Genomic DNA, 19,282 nt, shown 5'->3' with positions numbered 1-19,282 from the left:
CTTCCCGCACCGGGGCACGAACCCGTGTCCCCTGCATCGGCAGGCGGACTCTCAACCACTGCGCCACCAGGGGAGCCCCCGAGTCACTTTAAAAGGTAGAATTATTGTCAATATACTTTGTTTCTTGGAGCAAAGGACATGTATACCTTTTAGAAAACTTTTTACCCCCAAAGATTACATCAGTAAGGTTATTCTTAAATAAGGTAGAGTCAGGTACCTGGAAGATATAGTTACAATACAATATTTCTGATTGATCTATAGATTCCAGATAAAGGAGGAATTGCTGTTTGACAGCAAATGTTTATCAAAATGCATTTGCTGACCTTTAGCAGAAGCTAAGCTCACCTGCTCTTGATTCTTGGCCACAGTGGACATTTTTATATTTTTCAGTCCTAACATGGGTGCTAGGCCTTCGTAAAAACAGAGGGTGCTGCCAGCGGCTGGTCCTCTTGGAAACGGTCGGCACAGGAAAACGCAGGCTTCGTGGATCTGAATGTCGGATGCGGTCTCCTAGTTGTTATTGTTGCTTGTTCCTTTTGGACTGGGGTTGAAATATTCCAACAATCTGTTCCTGACGGCAGACCAAACAACTTTTATTCCTTTCTTATGTTTCTTGTGGCTGGTCTTCTTGTTTACGTGCTTGCCTGCACAAAGCTAATGTGCGACGTGGTGACGGTTTGCACGCCGCCCAGCCGCTGGCGCTGGTCCACTCACCGCACCCCCTCCCCACCCACCAGGAGCTCAGAAGCAGGGGTGCTGACCGAGGGGAAACTCAACAATGGCCGTTCCACTGCAAGCAGGGGCCCCTCTTCTCCTTTCACCCGCCTCACCCCTGCTCCTCCACTCCCACGAATGCCTCTCCCCGCTCCCTGCTCTCACAGGGCCCTAGTGCTCTCTTTTTATTAGCTCACCATGAAAATAAAGCTTCAGCCCAGGTACACTGGGGGAACTTCAGGGTGTGGCTCCGGGGGACCGTCTTACGTGACAGCCTTGCACAGACAGTTCCTGCTGAGTGTCTCATCCTCGGCACTGGTGACATTCGGGGTCGCATCATCTCGTGGGGGACTGTCCTGTGTGTTGTAGGATGTTTCGCAGCATCCCTGGCCTCTACCCACTAGGTGCCAGTAGCATCCCTTCCCCCAGGTCGTGACAATGAAAAATGCCTCCGGACGTTGCCTGGGGGGCAATATCACCCCTGGTTGAGAACCACAGACGTAGACCCTGACTTTCGACCTCCACTGGATGCCGGGGTCAAGGACTAAGCTAAAGTCTCAGTGTCTTTCGTGCCGGCCCTTGGCTGTGAGATGCGTGGGCTGCTGTCCTCTAGCTAAAGCATCGTCATGGAGACGAGGAGTTAGACCTGTTTTGTATGGAACCCCAGGTTGACGGGGAACTTTCCAGCAGTCAGAGTTGTCCCAAGGTGAAATGAGTGGCTTCGGAGTGGCTGGTCTTCCCTTACAGGGCAGGCCGGATATCCTCTATTCGCCCTTCCAGAACCGTCTCCACCCTTCTCTCCCCTTCTCTGTGGCCCAGACTCTCAACTGTAGGGACTCCGTGGATGGGCCTCCTTGCCCTCCGGCTTCTAGTTGGAGGGAGGGAGGAGGTGAGGTCAGGGTGCTGATTCCGTGTGTTCCCTCATCCTGCAAGGGTGCTATGGGCTGGCTGGGCCCCCGACAAAGGCTCAGCTCCAGTTGGGTGGCCGCCCTTCAGCGCGCTTGGCCTCCTGCCAGGGAGGCCTCGGGTACCAGCCCTGGAGGCCACACCACCCTGTGGTTTTGCTCTGCCCAGCCCTCACTCGTAGCTGGTCCCGGCATCAAATCCTCTGAGTTCCTGTTAAATTAGGATAATTTGGATATATCATATATTTCTAGCTGGGACCTTGTCTAATACGCAAAGCCGTGGCGACTTTATATTGAGGATACACGGACCTTCAAGGCCTCTTGTGATCCCCAGATCTATGATGCTATGGTAGGCAAAGGTGAGTGTTTCAATAGTTGCTTGAACAGTACTCCGAGGAGAAAAATCTCTTCAGCTTGGCTGCGAGATAGTGCATATTTCTTCATAAATATTTGCGCCATCGCTGTGGAGGAGAGACGGGCATGTTGGGAATGCCAAGCACTTGCGTTGCAGACGGTTATCAGTCATCGGACGAAGAACCCCTCTTACAAGCCCTTCTTTCTCACAGAATTCTGACTGTTTTCACCCTCAGAGTAGCCATGTCCTTCAAGAGACTCTGGGCTGTCCCTCAGCCCCAAGATGTGAATATTGATTTATTTCATTCTTCCTGCTAAGATGAGCTTAGGCATGAGTGTGTGACGCGTTCTGCATTAGCTGGAAAGGGAGTTCCTCAGAGGGGCTGCTAGTAAAATTTCCTCACTCATAAAAAAAGAGACACAATAAAAGGCTCTTCCCTTTACCCCACCTCTGGACACTGTGAGGGCTGTGACATCCAGAGCTGCAGCAACCCTCTTGCTACCACGAGGAAAGTGGAGCCCAAAGATGAAGGGATCTTGGGCCTTGATGCCGTCTTTGAGGCAATGAATTGACCAAACTTAGAACTACTCTCCTTCCAGAGTTATATCATGTGACATAATACATGTTCTGATTGTTTAAGCTACTTTTACGTGAGATTTCTGGTACTCAGCCAGCAGCCCAAAGTACCCTAATACACTGTTCCAGCTGTTCATCTCATTTAATCCAGTAATGAACCGTAGAGATTACAAATGTCATCTTACGCCTCTCAGCAGCTTTTGCTCACTCCCTCCTTGAAAATCTTTTAAAATCGGGCTTCCGTGTTACTGTGCTCTCCAGCTTTTTCCTCTGCCCCATTGGCTATCCCATTTCACTCTTTTCTTAGATTCTCCTCTTCTTGTTGGGACCCTTCTCTTTTCCAGCAATAGTCCCCACGTGGGTGCCCTCACCCGGTGCCATAAATTTCATTACCAGGCAGGTGCTGACGGCCCCACAAGTAAATCCCTAGCCCTCATTGCTCCCCTGCTGCCCAGCCTTGTATATCCAGCCGCCTACTTGACCGGCCCCTTAGCCATCTGATGGGCAACCACAACTTCACGCGTCCGAAACAAAGTCTTGGGGTGCCCCCTCAAAACTTCTTCTTCTCCAGGCTTCTATATCTCAGTAAATGGCATCCTCTTTTTGCAGAGGCCAAAGTATCAAAATCATACTTTACTACTTTCTTATTCCACAACATGCAACCCACACTCTACAGCTAACTGTTTAACAAATGTTCCAAACATTCATTTCTTACCTCTTTTCGCCACTGCTAGTCTAAGCCACAGAGCTCCCTGTCCTGCACCATAGCAACAGCTCCTTCGGGCCCCTCCTGCTTCTCTGGCCACCCTACAGTCTGCACCCGGCACATCAGCCCCAGTGATTTTTCTAGAATAAGTCAGATCTTGTTATTCCCCTGCTTAAAGCCCCCGTGGTTTCCCATCTCACTCTGAATACACTCAAAAGTCACTATGCTGGCCTACGATGCCCCGTATGATTTGGCCCCTAGACCCCCCCCCTTCAACTATCTCTTTACTGCAACCATATGGGCCTCTTTTATTTTCCTTGAACATGTTTTCTTTTCCTCGAGCCCATGTCTACCTTATGACCTTTGCGTTGACCACTCCCCACGTCTGGGTTGTTCTTCTACCAGCTAGCCTCATGTCACATAACTCACTAATTTTTTTATTAAAGTATAGTTGATTTACAATATTATATTAGTTTCAGGTGTACAACATAGTGATTCAAAATTTTTATAGATTATACTCATTTAAAGTTATTACGAAATATTGGCTCTGTTCCCCATGCTGTACAAGATATCCTTGTAGCTTATTTATTTTATACATAGTAACTTGTGCCTCTGAATCCCCTGCTCCTATCTTGCCCCTCCCCCCTTTCCTCTTCCCATTTGTAACCACTAGTTTTTTCTCTATAACTGATACCACTCACTTTCTTCAGGTCTTCACTGAACTGCCACCACCTCAGAAAGAACTTTAACACTCTACCAAAACTTAACACTTTAAAACTTTAGAACTTAACTTTAACACTCTGCCAGAACTTTAACACTCTTTAACTTTAACACTCTGCCAAACTAGCATTTCTTTTCATTCTCCATCTCTTTACCCTGCTTTATTTTTGTTCTTATAATGTCCCACTCCTTGACAGTCAATTACATATGTGTTCGCTTATTATCTGTCTCTCTGACTTGAATATAAGCTCTGTGGGAGCAGGAATTTTGTTTTGTTCACTGCTACATCTCCACTTTAAACAACACCTGGCTGTGTAAGATTTGCTGAATGAACGAATGGCTCGAATCCATTATCCCTTTACTGTACAGCAGAGAGAGCTTAAGTGGAATCTTAGGTTACAGAGAGAGGGAAAAAGGCAGCTAGGATGAGGACCCAAACCTTTACTCTTCTGGTCCAGGGCTCTTTCTATTACTTTATACTGTCACATACCTGAATAAGTTAATGATTATTTTTCCTTCAAAGGTAACTTGTGATTTTATAGGGAACAAAGTCATCAAGCACAGAAATGGGTTTCCAACTGGGCAGTTTGTGTCAGCAAGCCAGGAGGGAGATTATGTGTGCGTGTACGCGCACGTGTGTGAGCGTGCAGTGGTGGAAGGTAGGAGTGCTGGGTGACAAGAGGTGCAAAGAGTCTTCCTGGACTTGGATATCATATCACACCACAAAACCAGTCTGGTATGTAACCTGGACCCTTCTTTACCCTATAGCAAGTAGATGAGTCTTCATGAAGGAGTTAGCTTTCTGAGGATTTTAAAAGCAATGAGAGAAAAAGAAATGCAACATCCAGATTGTAGAATGGGGAGTCTGTGTTCAGTATCAGGGTCAGGTCTTTTAAGAACAAACCTCCTTCCAGAAAATTCAGTTCAGTCTGCGATATTCAAATCAGAAGGGAGGCATACCTGAAGGTGTTAACCAAGTGGCCTCGTTTAGCTGTATAAGCTAATAATAAAATCTACCCTTTATTGGGTGTTTACTATGTTTCAGATGCTGTTTAAGTGCTATTAGTGATAAAATCAACACCCATTGCTAACATTTATTTGTGGCTCACTACATGACAAGAATACATAATTTTAAGTGTTTAACAAGCTCATTTGACCCTCATGAGAACACTTATAAGGAAAGTGCTAGTATTTTCTGCATTTTGCCGATCAGAAAACTGAATTCTAGATGGATCGTGAATTTCCTAAGTTTGTTCAGCTGTGAGGGATTTGAACCCAGGCAGTTTGACCCATAGCCCGTGCTATATTAAACTGCATACTTGTGCCCTCTCATTTAATGATCACAATTCTCGGAAATAGGTACTATCATCCTCTCTTTATAGTCCCTGCATTGAATTGCCATAAACCGATACAGGGGCTTAAGCCTCTGGTGCTTTTAAGTTGTTAGTCTTGAAGAAACTGGTCATCCTTCCTTATGGTTTGTGACTGAGAAATGTTCACAGTTCTCTGTACACTGAAAACTACAAAACATTGCTGAGAAAATTAAGGAAGACCTAAAGAAGTGGAGAGATATGAGGTCTTCATGGACCAAAACATTCATTATTGGCAAGATGTGAACTCTCCCTAAACTGATTTATAGACTCAGCACCATCTCAATCCAAAGCTCAGTGGGTTTTTTTTTTTTGTAGAAATTGACAAACTGATTCTAAATCTCATATGGAAATACAAAGGACCCAGAATAGCAAAAACGAAATAAAACAAACAAAATTTAAAAAACAAACAAACAAAAAGATAAAAGAGGAACAAACTTGGAGGACTAATGCTACTTGACCTCAAGGCTTATAAAGTACACTATTCAAGCTTCAAGATAGACCAATGGAACAAATACATATATAGGCAACTGTTTTTTTTTTTTTTTGGCGGTACGCGGGCCTCTCACTGCTGTGGCCTCTCCCGTTGCGGAGCACAGGCTCCGGACGCGCAGGCCCAGCGGCCATGGCTCACGGGCCCAGCGGCTCCGCGGCATGTGGGATCTTCCCGGACCGGGGCGCGAACCCGTGTCCCCTGCATCGGCAGGCGGACTCTCAACCACCGCGCCACCAGGGAAGCCCTAGGCAACTGATTTTTGATAAAGGTGCAAAGAAACTTTAGTGGGGAAACGTGGTCTTTCCAACAAATGGTGTTGGTACAATTAGATATCCACATAAAAAAATGAACTTCAATCTATACCTTTCATCATATAAATATTAACTCAAAATGGATCAGAGAGACATGTAAAGCCAAAAACTATAAAACTTCTGGAAGAAAATGTAGGAGAAAATGTTTGTGACCTTGGGTTAGGTAGAGATTTCTTAGACACCACACCAAAAGCACAATCCATAAAATAACAAATTAATAAATAAGACTTCATCAAAATTAAAAATGTCTGCTCTTCCAAAGACAATGTTAACAGAATGGAAAGACAAGCCAAAGCCTGGAAGAAAATGTTCACAATACAGATATCTGACAAAATAATTACATCTAGAATTGATAAGAAACCCTAAAAACTCAATAATAAGAAAACAACCTGTTAAAAATTGACAAAATATATGAACAGACATTTTATCAAAGAAGACATATAGATGACAAAGAAGCACATGAAAAGATGTTCAACATCATTAGGCATTAGGGAAATGCTAAGTAAAACCATGGTAAAATACCACTATACGTCTACTTGAACGGCTAAAATTAAAAGAAAAATATGACCATACCAAATGTTGGCAAGTGTTGTAGGAACTGGAACTCTCATATACTGCTGACAGGACTGTAAAATGGTACAACCACTTTGGAACCCAGTTTGTCAGTTTCTTAGACAGTTAGGCATAGACTTACCATATGACCTATTCCTTCCTTCCTAGGTATTTATTTAACCAAAAGAGAAGAAAACACATATCTATGCAAAGATTTTAATTTTGCTGAGTAAAGGGAGCCAGAGAAAAGGGTATGTACTGTGTGCTTCATTTATATAAATTTCTAGGAATTGCAAACTAATGTGCAATGGCAGAGAGGAGATCAATGGTTTTCTGGGACGGGAGTAGGAAGGCGCAGAGGTGGGATTATAAAGAAGCATGAGGAAATTGGGGGAGGGGTGATGGGTATGTTCATTATCTTGGCTGTAGTGACGGTTTTACAGCTGTACGTGTATGTCAACATTATCAAAACTTACAGTTTAACTATGTGCAGTTTATTGTATGCCAATTATACTTCAATAAAGCTGTTTAAAAAAACCAAGTAGTTGGGCTTCCCTGGTGGCGCAGTGGTTGCGCGTCCGCCTGCCGATGCAGGGGACGCGGGTTCGTGCCCCGGTCTGGGAGGATCCCACGTGCCGCGGAGCGGCCGGGCCCGTGAGCCATGGCCGCTGAGCCTGCGCGTCCGGAGCCTGTGCTCCGCAACGGGAGAGGCCACAGCAGTGAGAGGCCCGCGTACCACACACACACACACACTAAACCAAGTAGTTAACATCTGTGGAGATAGGTTTATACGTGTGTGACAAGCTGGCATGAGGTCACAGAGTATACAAACCCTTCTCCCTAGACACACAGGAAGACAGACAGGCAGACAGACAGAAACACGTACACACACTAATAAAACACCTGTAGAGACTAGGGATAATGCTCTCGAGTTTTCAGGCCATATTCTTTATCCCCTGCATCTCTGCACTTTATATACTGTCCTATATATCCCTGAGGTTCAGTAGTAGAACCTTTTGACTTTATTTTCACTTCAACAGGTTTGTGTAAAGTCTAAAGCCTTGAGTGCACAAGATTCCAGACAGAGTTGTGGGGTGGAGAATGGAGAAGGACCTACTGTATAGCAGTAGGGAGAAGGGACAGGGGTTAGACGCTAACCCACCACCCAGCAGGTGAGAGGTGCCACTTAACCTTTCAGCTTCTGGAAGCTGAACTTTGTAATGAGCTGTCACCGTATTTATCACCTAACAATTACTGCAATTGGATAAGGTGTGAAAAAACCTGGAAAACATTACCTGTCAATGACCTTAGTATCTTCAACGAAGCTGTCTATGGTGGGGTCCCAGATGTAATTGAAAATCAGCATGTACCCTGTTAAAATGGTTTAGGTTCTTTCCATCCCTTCATTCTGTGGACTGTTTCTGGCTTACAATATGGCAATTGTTTTGTCAGATCACTAAAGACAGTCATATTATTAGAACATCTTGATCTTGACTTTATCTATGTTTCAGTCAAAACTGCACGAGGCTGGTTCAGCTGCAGTTCCAGAAGAGTGTATTGTGAGCCTGAGCTGTTGCTGGGTAACATTACTGCCTGCCCAGGTGCACCCCATAAGGCGATGTTTACCTTGACGTATATACCATGGCCTAAGGTCAGTTAGGTTCATAAAACTGATTTTGTTGGCATGCTCAAGGTGGAACTGGCTCACAGCATCAGATATAGTTAGAGTAATTTAAAATAATAAATAAAACTGGCAAGTAGACCAGAAAGTTTTGAGGCAGCTCTGTCAGTAGACTCACTACATGAGGGGCCAAATTATGACGAGGTTGCTTGGTGTCCACAGAATCATAAAAAAAAGGCTCTTAATTGGTCTTAGGATGTTACCGTCAATGGTTTGAGGCACTTTTGCCCCCAATAGGGATGGTTTCATCAAGAGAACCATAATGCTTTGGTCAACACCGCCAAGACCGTGTCTTCCCTAGATGCTTCACGTTGATGGGCTCTGCCATCCAGAGGGCTTCTGTGACACTCTGATTCTTTTTACTGCTTCCTTGGCTAACCAACTCCTGTTTACATAGCCTTCATCCAAACAGGCAAGATGCAGCCAATTAGTTTTCTACTCACTAACTTAAAATCACGTGTACATCCTCCTCATTACTGTACCCCAGGATCTGTGGGGCTGAAGTTTGAGATGCTCTCATACACTTCTATTTTATATACAGTTGGATAGTTTCTTGGCTTTACTTCCACAGCTGGCTAATTATATCCTTCCTGTTTTTGCCAGTTTGTATGCATTTTATCCGTTCATTTTACTAGTTTCACTCTGAAAGCGACCTTATTTCCAAGTTCCTTAAAGACACCTAACTAGCCTGCCTCCACCTTTCCTGCTCCGCATACTGACCACTGATTTGAGTTCAAGCTTTGCCAACAAACCGAATCCCCTCACTGTCTTAATAAGATGGCCATGATATTTCCCCAACTCACAAGAATAATTTTTTTTTAAAGAAGGGGAGCAGTGAGCATGGAAAATAGAGAATGAGGGACTTCCCTGATGGCTCAGTGGTTAAGAATCTGCCTCCCAATGCAGGGGACATGGGTTCGAGCCCTGGTCCGGGAACATCCCACATGCTGCAGAGAAACTAACCCCGTGTGCCACAACTACTGAGCCCGTGTGCTGCAACTATCGAAGCCCACATGCCTAGAGGCCATGCTCCGCAGCAAGAGAAGCCACCGCAATGAGAAGCCTGCGCACTGCAACGGAGAGAGTAGCCCCCGCTCGCCACAACTAGAGAAAGCCCGTGCGCGGCAAAGGAGACCCAATGCAGCCCAAAAAAAAGAAAAGAAAAGAAAGTAGAGAAAGAGGTAGAAAGATTATAAAATAAAGGCACATGTAATTAAATTTTGTACTATTTTTAGTATCTGATCTGTAAACCTGGAAATGTGATTGTATTTTGGCTAAATAAATAATATAGTTGGCACTGCCATAAATCTAATTCCTATTATTATTGTTACTTGATTTTATGTGATAATGTTTAGAGTAAATCAGCACCATAATTTCCAGCCAAGGGGCAGCTATTATTTTTATTTCTTTTCCCTCCCTTGCTGTTATGGTGGTGGAGGGGAGACCTCAGAATGTTAAATAGTTTGACTAAGATTCTCAGAGAAACTAAGAGAACTAATGAGCAGCCTTTAAATACTCAATGTCAGATCTCCAGATGAGAATGTTAAAATACAGGCAAAAAAATCCAGATATAGAACCTGTGTGAAGGTAAGGTCAGAATTTTAAAAAACAGTTATATAACTAACTGAGTGTTCCATAGACATGCAGATGGTCAGAGGTGTGGCCAAGGTTTACCCAGATTTCCACACGGGCGTTCTTTCCACGAGTGAAGCACTGCTCTCCAGACAACTTTCAGAACCTGACAAGGAGACCAACCTTCCCTGGGCCCACTTTCTCATTCTTCTCCAGGTGTTTTCTGGAAGGCTCTGTGTCTTCTCATGTTCGATTTCAACTCTGAGGAGGACATCAAGGCGTCTTTTCCGTGAGACAATGTGATGGTTGTAAACCAGGCTGGCACCATCCAGAATTTCTCTTCCTATAAACTCCATTGTCTCCACCCTTTAAGTTCTCTTGACAGAATCAAGTACAAAACACAAGCCCTAATAGGTGATTTTGGCCTCCGAATAAAGCATTACATGGTATTCTGCTTCTATTTTTCTTGACTTTCCGCAAAGTGATTTTATATCCCTAAGGAGCCAAGAGGCGTTTCCTGTACTTAGGGTTGGTACTGGCACTTGCTCCCTGAAGCAGCCATCTGTCCAGCTCTCAGACTGAGGGGACTGTGCTGGAATTGTGGGTTCAGAGCAGGGGGTTCATAGTCTGCCTCACCCTGGAGTCCTGGATAGAAGGTTCTAGAAACAATGCTCCAGCTGTATCTTGAGATTTTATGAGCCCTTTTATACATGAATTGGAAGCAACAGGAACGGGTAGGAGGCCTCTTGGCCAGCACTGAACTGAGCTGTCACTGATTAGCTATGTGTAGCTTATGTTCTCTGGGTCTTTGTTGCCTCAACTAAAAAAAAACTGGAAAGGATTGAAAGCAAGGGGCGTTTAAGGACTCTCTGAGGCAAACACTACGATCCTCTTTGCACTTCTTAGTTCTCAGCCTTCTTTGGGCCAGTAGCATATGCTGGTAGAAGCAATTTACTCTACTTTCCTGGCCTGCTCCCTGAAAGGTCCCACACCGTCTCTCTTCTTATCTATGCTGCTGGAAGGGAGAGACCCTGAGATGTTGGGGCCACATGGTGGAAAACCCAGATTCCTGAGGAGAGCTGCCCAAGAAAGCCACGGACTATCACAGGAGTGAGGGCTGAACTGTATTGTGCTAAACCACCGAAATTATAGGGTTTACTTGTTACGGCAGCTCACCGCAACACTCCGCTGACTGGTGTGTTCTTCCAGCTCTGCTGTGTCTGAGGAATGGCAAGTATAGGACAGGGGCAGAAGGAGATGTGAACATAGGAAGGAAGCACTAGATGTAAACCTACTGTTTGCTTGGATGTCATTCTCAAGGATGCTTCTCTCAAAGAGCCAGTGAAAAGACAGAGAGGGCTGTGGATAATACTTAAAGCATAGGGGATGCATGGTTCTTTATGGTGTAACGGTGACTCTGTGTGTGTTACAAGGCCCTGGTCAAACCCGGAGAAATATTTTTAAAAAGAGAATAAAGGACAATTGTGGGAAAATGATGACAGAAACCTCCTTCATCAATAAGAGAACTCAGAATAGGTCTAAGGACAAAAAGCTCACCGATTCCCACACTCGTGATGTTTGTGTGGAGATGGTGAATATAGAGTAACCTCAGACTTCTTAGTGATTGTGATATTTTTGTTGTGCTCTTCTAGAATTTTTTTTTTTCTTTGTCATATGGAAAGCGATTAGGTCTGGGTGGCTACTGATCATTTGGGGAAAACAGACTGTTCCTTCCATGTTCTTAGTTTAATCTCTTTTCAGAATGGATTCCCACAGATAGCGTTTTCATCTTGACTTATTTTTACCGAGCGAAAGTACCATTTTCAAGAAACTCCCAAAGCTTCATATTTTCGAATAAATGGGGCCTCTCTGTGGGAAAAGAAAGCCACAGAAGACAGTGGGGAACCACGTGGCCCCGTGTTAAATCAGGGGAGACGTCTGGTACGGATAAGAAAGCTGGTCCAAGCTCAGGGGTCACTTTTTGTGTTCCGGCTCCTGTTTACTTTCTGGACCTAAGTCAGGTGTCTCTTTGACAGCGTGATTTCTGCAGTGCCTCTGGGCTTTGTGATCCATAATCAAACACAGTAAACCTTCAGCAATCCCATCCAGGGGAGCTCAATTTGACTTGATTTAGATGAGAAAGTTAAATCTCTGTCCAGGCATGCTTCTTTGCAGGCACAGCGACTCTTACACCTGCAGGACACTTCATCTTGGAATATGCTTCCCATTTTCCAGACAAGCTCAGGGGATCTGCGTCCCCCAATAAAATTCCTGTCTGCACTAAATTGCCTTATAGTAGTGATTTATACCTCAATAAAACTACATCTTGAAAAGGAGAATTGGTTTGATTGTGTAACTGACATAATTTATGCATGTTTTAGTTTCGGAATAGACCTGGTATTTATGCAAGGGGGAGAGGTCTTTGTGATGTGATGTGTATTTCCACATTGACAGAACTGGTGACAGTCAGGACAGGGGAAAGAAGTATCCTCAGGCACCTTTAGATCACACCAGAATTTGAGAAACATCCTCCTTCAAGTTCGGAGATCAAACCTCTCTTTCTGGCTTGTAATCAGTTACCACCCACTAACTATCTGCTGAAAGAAAGGGAAGGGAGCAAATGCTCCTTGGATGACCTCTTTGTATGAAACATTATGCTACATGCTCTAAGTATATATTTTTTATTTAAATCTTTCAACAGTCTAACAAAGTTGGCATTATTATCCTCATTTTGCAGAGGAGAAATCGGAGGTTGAGAGAGGGTAAGAAATGTTAGTAAATAGCGTGGCAGAGATTTGAATCCAGATCTTTCTGGCTCCAAAGAGCATCCATCCTTTTCCCACTAAGCCACTCACTCGCTCACCATCCTGCTCGGCTTCCTCTGTGTGTCCAGAATTGGGCTCAATGTTTTAGGGTTCAGAATAGGTCACCTTTTAACCTACTGAGAGACATAATGAGAAATTTCTTAAGAAGATGATGGTGAATTCTTCCATGCACTTAGGGAACTTCTGTTCACGTGCATGGCTGTGGACACCGCAGTGCACTGACGAGGAGCCCCACTTGAGACCAAGCAATCACCCTGTCAACGTCTGAAGACTCGGCCGCCGGCAGCTCTCAACCAAGCCCTCCTGAGATTGTCCTCAACCGAAGACAGCCTCTCAGGCAGGTCAGGTCTCCTCCCTGGGGCAGCCCACGTCCTGTGACTAGTCCACTCCCTTGCCTTGGTTCCAGACAACTCTGAAGGGCCACCCCAGAGGGCCTGCGTGATTAGCTGGGGCCTCTACTGTGACGGCACTGCGGTCCAGCCCTCCCCTGCCTAATCCTGCATCCTTTGATGCTTGTATGTATTCCTGAGAGCGCTCCCTGTAACCCCCCGCACACCAGTCTCCATCTTTCCAGAGTCTGCTTCTCTGGGAACACGACCTGTTAGGTTGTTAAGTCAAATCTGCCCTGTGGATAAATAACGCTTATGCTTAGTCAGTTAATGGGCTCACGTCCCCCTCCAAATTCATAGGTTGAAGTCCCAACTCCCCCTATCTCAGAATGTGACTGTGTGTGGAGATAAGGTCTTTAAAGAGGTGATTCAGGTTAAATGAGGTCCTTAGAGTGGATGCTACTCCAATAAGACTGGTGTCCTTATAAGAAGAGATCAGGACACAGGCACACACAGAGGGGAGACCGTGTGAGGACACGGGGAGAAGACGGCCAACTACCAGCCAAGGAGTGAGGCCTGAGAAGAAAGCACACCTGCTGACAGCTTGACCCTGGACTTTCTGCCTTCAGAACGGTGAGAACATACAGTTCTGTTGCATCCCCTGGGCTGCAGCACTCTGTAATGGCAGCCCCAGCAGACTAATAAAGGCAGATGTCGAGGCACTTCTTCATTTCAGTCCCTATTCTTCCATCCTTACTCTCAAGGAACACCCAGAAATCTGAACAGGTTAAACGGTCTTTTCGATGCAAGGAGGTAAGGTAACAAGTCTCAGTAGACAGTTTTCATATTCTCTAAAATATGTCGAAATCATCATATTTTTAAAGCGGTGTAAAAGGAGTATGTGAACTACCGCATTTCGTCGCATTTTCCTTTTTAGGACAGTCATCACAAGCCTATACGTCCTCCGTCTGACACCTATGTTGGGCCTGGAGTGAACTTATATTTCATGGGAAAAGGATGCTATTTTCAAGTTCCGCCAGTCAGCACTTTTCTGGCCCTCTGGGAAGCAAGGGGTCAGCGTGGCTTTTCTTCTTTAGGTACACCCTAACAGACCATGTCCAACTGCCAGCTTCCCGCCTTCGTACACAGGGGAAGAGTAAGGAATGCCAAAGAAAAAGCTTTGCAGTTTAAGACATTTTTCTTTCAGTTTTTCCGAGCCAGCCTTTGTATCTTCCCCAGCAGTGCGTCGGGGAAAGTTTAACTACCAGCTTTCTAAAAATGAAACAAAAAGAAGCTGCAGATTCCTGGGGTATAAACACCCCCATTACGGCTGGCATCAGGCTACTGAGGTGGGAGTGCACGGTGGGTCTGCGGGCCGGACCAGCTGCCTTCACACGTGCCGATTCCCGCTGTACGCCGGCGACCCTCAGCTGGCCCTCCAGGTGGCCCTCCAGGTGGGGCCTGTGTTCTCCACTTTCTCCTCAGGGCTTGACATTTTCACGGTTACCTCAGGGCTTGCTGTTATTTGCGGAGCTTTTTTGTAAGGGGCTTTCTTTTAAGAGTATCCATGAATGTAGCACAGCTTTCCCCAAACGATGTTTCTGGCCATGCACTCACGGTGTCTCCATTGCTTCTCCTAGAACCAGAAAACCGCAGCCCGAGGGGGCTCAGGAGAACAGCCACGTCAGCCTAAGTTCGACTCTTAAAGGCCCATTCTCTCTCCAGGCCTTTCCTTACTCTCTGCTTCTCCCATCTTCCCCCTCTAGTGGTTTCCTTTAGCTGCAGAGACTTTTTTTTCTTCTGTGCTCTGGAACGCCAGGTCTCATGGGAGGGCTTGGTATGTGTCACACACAACTCTTAAGCTATTTACATACTTCATCACCAGAACATCCCCTCAAGGTAGGTGCTATTCTCACCCCCATTTTATAGATGAAGAAACTGAGGCACAGAGAGGTTAAGTAACCTGTTCAAGGTCCTCCTACTGTCAGTGGCAGGGCTGGGCTTCAAATCTGGCGGTCTGGCTTCACGGCCATGTTGCCCCGCAAAGAGCAGTAGTAACATAGCCTTAGGAAGCGCTGACAACCGGGAAGAAATGCTCCTTTTTAACAGGAGATATAGCAATTGCCAAATACGTACATTCTACGTAGCCTAGTATAAAGTTACGTGTAAGTGTGTGTGTGTATGGAATATTTAAATAAAGTTCAATAATGAGGGGAAAACTACCCAGAAGTGATGGAATTAATGATCTTAAAGGACCCTTGGACTCTGAACATAGATAATTCCAAAGCAAACTGAGGATTCCAGGTGGCAGGACTGTCCGGCTTTCAGGTCGAGGGCACCAAAAGTTGAGAAGCAACATGTATTTGAAATACCACGGAGCTAATATTCACTGCAGGGACTCAAATGAAATGAAATACTGGCTTGCTTTAGAGACTGCTATCTCCCCTCCCTCTCTCTCCCTCTCTCTCTCCTTCCTTCCTTCCTCTGCTTTTGTCTCAGTTTAGTAAAACTGGCTGAGTAGGTATAAAAAAATGAGAAGAGGTGATTTTTGTTTCACTCTTCATTTAAGAAGTTAATATTCACACTGAAAGACTTGAGGAATCACAAATAAATGTAATCTGCTCCAGTTTGAATTCATACTTTGGTTGAAGGCTCAAAATGTCCAATTCTGTGACAGATTTTTGTCATAGAACCCTAAGACTAGGAGGAATTTTTAAGGGATCGTTACTTTAAAACACTACAGGGATATGACAATCTTACTGGTTTTTAAAGGCTTCCAGGACAATCCTTTTATCACTTACCAACATGTTTTAAGAACACATTTGTCGTTTTGCTTAACTTACAGCCTTTCTCTGTAAATGAAATGAGCCCTGTTTGGACTGACCGGGCTGCCTGGTGCTTTTTCTGATTTATGTTGATGGTTGGTTCCGCACGTGACACACGCAACGGATTACTGACCTCAACCCATGAGGGAATTAACTTTCTTTCTGTCGAGCACAAGTTACTTTATGTGCACTCTCTCACCTCATCCTCAAGACCATCCTGCTATCACCAGTGTATAAATTTGAAAACAGAGATTCAAAAGCCTCCAGTAAGTGGCTCACACTCACACAGGAGTGAGGCTAAAGCCAGTTCTGCCCCCAAGGGCACCGCGCGAGGCCCCGCTGCCCGTCTCCAATAGAAGTCAATTAATAGGTGCAATTACACATCACTTCTCCTACTTAGCTTCCATGAAACCTTTAGGAAGCCTTGGTCCGACAGGAGAGTTGACTCTTTTAACCCTAACCTCCACCCCAGGCCAAGGTGGTTTTCCGCTGAGCGGAAAAGGAATGGTTCAGAGATGACGGGCAGACAGAGAAAGGAGGCACTAGAGAACTGGCTAATCGGTAACCTAGGTGATCAGCTTCTGGAGGTTCAGAACTGTAACCTCCAGACTTGGGCACTAGTTATACTAGGTGGAATATTCTACCTCTATCCCACGAGGCTGCTTCCCCTGAGATTTCTGAATGGAAGAGGATTTCCCGTGGCCAGCAGCGTACCCATGTAAAAAGATTCACCTAACAGAGCAAGAGCTGGTGGCCTAAAATCAACCTTTCAATTTCAAGTGTTAGTTGCAGTCCTGGGTGGGAAAGGAATGCCATTTGTATTACTGTTTCAAAGGAATTTGTCTGAGTTGAGTTGGACGGAAGAGACGCACACGAAATGCCTGGTTTTTTCATCACTACTCACCCTTGCCCACATTTTCCCAGGTGCTTCTGTCTGTTAAGCCAAGGAATGTTGGAGCTCTGGGTCTCGAAAAGGACAATTCCAGTGTTTTAGTCGGCCGACCAGGTTCTCCGTTCTCATAACTCTGCTTAAAGAATACACGATGTTCTCAGGCCAGTGTGTGACATTAAGGAATTCACAGCTTCCTGAGCCTGAAAAGAGAAGTTAAAAACAGTGGGTAGGGACTTCCCTGGTGGTGCAGTGGTTAAGAATCCACCTGCCAATGCAGGGGACACGAGTTTGAACCCTGGTCCAGGGAGATCCCACATGCCGCAGAGCAGCTAAGCCCGTGTGCCACAACTACTGAGCCTGCGCTCTAGAGCCCGCGAGCCACAACTACTGAAGCCCATGCCTAGAGCCCGTGCTCCGCAACAAGAGAAGCCACTGCAATGAGAAGCCTGCGCACCGCAGAGCAGCCTCCGCTCGCCGCAACCAGAGAAAGCCCACGCGCAGCAATGAAGACCCAACGCAGCCAAAACAAAACAAAAACAACAACAAAAAACAGTGGGTAAACTCTGGCAGAGGCTGAGATGCTTTTCATCACTTCAGGGTGGCATCATAGCAGCTGGAAAAGCCAAATCTATATTAATGGAATCCATCAGTTATTCATGCAATCAAGGATAACATTTATGGAGCTCATACTATGCATTAGCTGGAACTTTGAAGATGCATAAAGTATGGTCCCGTCCTCAAGCAGCCCACAGTCTAGGAAGGCAAACCAAACAGTACAGTCCTGTAAAATGTTACAGCAACTCTGGTAGAATACTAAGTGGGTCTGGTGAAAGCACGAAGGAGGGAGAAGGTAAACTTTGGGTGGAGTCTTAAGTGATGGGTAGGTGCTTGTCAGGTGTTTCTTACTGGGGCAAAATGGTAGAAATGAGTGATCTTTCATTGTCTGTAATCTACAACTTTAGTCCTGCTATTGATTTAACTTGTTTTTCTACCCCTCTACCCCACTGCCTCATCATCCTCCTTTAAACTAATCTAATATGTTGCTACTTTGATAATCTTGAAGCCACCAAATATGCCTGGCTCCACTTCTCAGCAGCAGTTTGTGAAGGTCCCTGGAGCCATATGCTTTTCTTGTTTCCCCAAAATGAGGAAAACTGGTACTTTGGCAATGTGGCCTTTAAACAGCTTAGATGCAAAGCTCAGAAATTAGATTTTTGGGGAAAAAAATTGCCTGGGCTCTTGGTTGGTTAGTACTGGCCAGTTTTTCACTTCCCCTTCATCATCTCTCAGCCATAATGTTCAGTTTTGAGATGAGGTGTGTGTGTATCTTTATGGACCATAGTTGAAATATATATTCTTAGAAAAACCCTGATACTTAAACCATGTGGGGCACTTGGAAATCTTTTTGAGAATCAGAAATCTGAATCTTTGTAAAAGGAAAATGTTTTTCCTATCAAGAATGAAAAAATAAAAACTAAATGAATGTTTTAAAATGTGGAGCTGAAAAATAAGGGTCGCGTCTAGGACATAGTAGAAGCTCAGCAAACTGTGTGATGAACCCATCCAGCTGCCTTGATGGAGAGAAGTCTTCCTAGAACTGCTTTTCAAACAGAGGATAATTGGGAGTTGGTCTTCTTTCACTTCTGCTAGGATAGGAACAGCCTCCTATAATTTCGGTTTGATAAACACAGTATCTGTAATCTTGTTTAAGAGGGAGGAAAAGGAATTTCCCTCTGAGGCACTTGCAGTGGCTAGGCAGGAGGACACGGGCCCATGACTCATCGTCCTGCCTAAGTCTGTCCATGTCACTCAAGGACCTAGGTGTGGACAGTGGAGAGAACCAGCAGTGAGAGTTATTGTGTTTCCAGCATCTGTCCATTTCCCCCTTAGGTCTTCACACCTTGAGGCATTTTAACAGCCCAAGGTGTCTGAGCTTAAATGCAACCACTCTGAGCTGATTTGTCTGTGGGGATCCCATAAACTGCAGCACCAGGAATAGAATATATAGAGATTTCATTAATTCTTTATTGTGAAATATAACACACGTACAGAAAGCTGTATAAAACAAATGTAGAGCTTAATAAATTATTGTAACTGTAAACCCCCCCAGGTCAAGATATAGAATACTGCCAGGACCCCAGAAGTTTTCCAGTGCCTTTCCTAATACAGCCCTCTTTTTCCTTTAAAAGTGGTACTGCCCTTCAGAGCTCTAATGGAAAACTGATGAATTCATAAAAGTGCTAACAAAAGATCAAGATGAAAAAAAAATTAATTACATGGGACTGAGTGAACTGATGAGGATGATTATAATTTTTGTGACTTTCTGTTTGAATAATAATAAAAAAAAAATCCCACAAGGACTCAAAGGCAAAAAATATACAAATCAATTTTCACTGCAAAGTAAAGGAGCTGTTACAGTGGAGGATTACTGGACTGAATGTCAATATTATGAC

The 19,282-nt window shown here is 44.9% G+C and overlaps 1 protein-coding gene across 1 annotated transcript in view; it reads right to left on the bottom strand.

Annotated features, from left to right (window-relative positions):
* The window catches only part of NEDD9 (neural precursor cell expressed, developmentally down-regulated 9), a 140,889-nt gene that overhangs the window by 100,757 nt on the left and 20,850 nt on the right, over positions 1–19,282 (bottom strand). The window contains exon 2 of the mRNA XM_028478796.2: positions 16,842–17,029. Coding sequence (XP_028334597.1) covers positions 16,842–16,853 — 12 coding nt within the window. The 5' untranslated portion in view covers positions 16,854–17,029. The remainder of the gene's footprint in view (positions 1–16,841; positions 17,030–19,282) is intronic.

The sequence above is a fragment of the Physeter macrocephalus genome, chromosome 18 (assembly GCF_002837175.3).
Source record: "Physeter macrocephalus isolate SW-GA chromosome 18, ASM283717v5, whole genome shotgun sequence".
Lineage (NCBI taxonomy): Eukaryota > Metazoa > Chordata > Mammalia > Artiodactyla > Physeteridae > Physeter > Physeter macrocephalus.
Note: the sequence above shows the minus strand (reverse complement) of the source record. Positions and strands in the feature narration are given on the sequence as shown.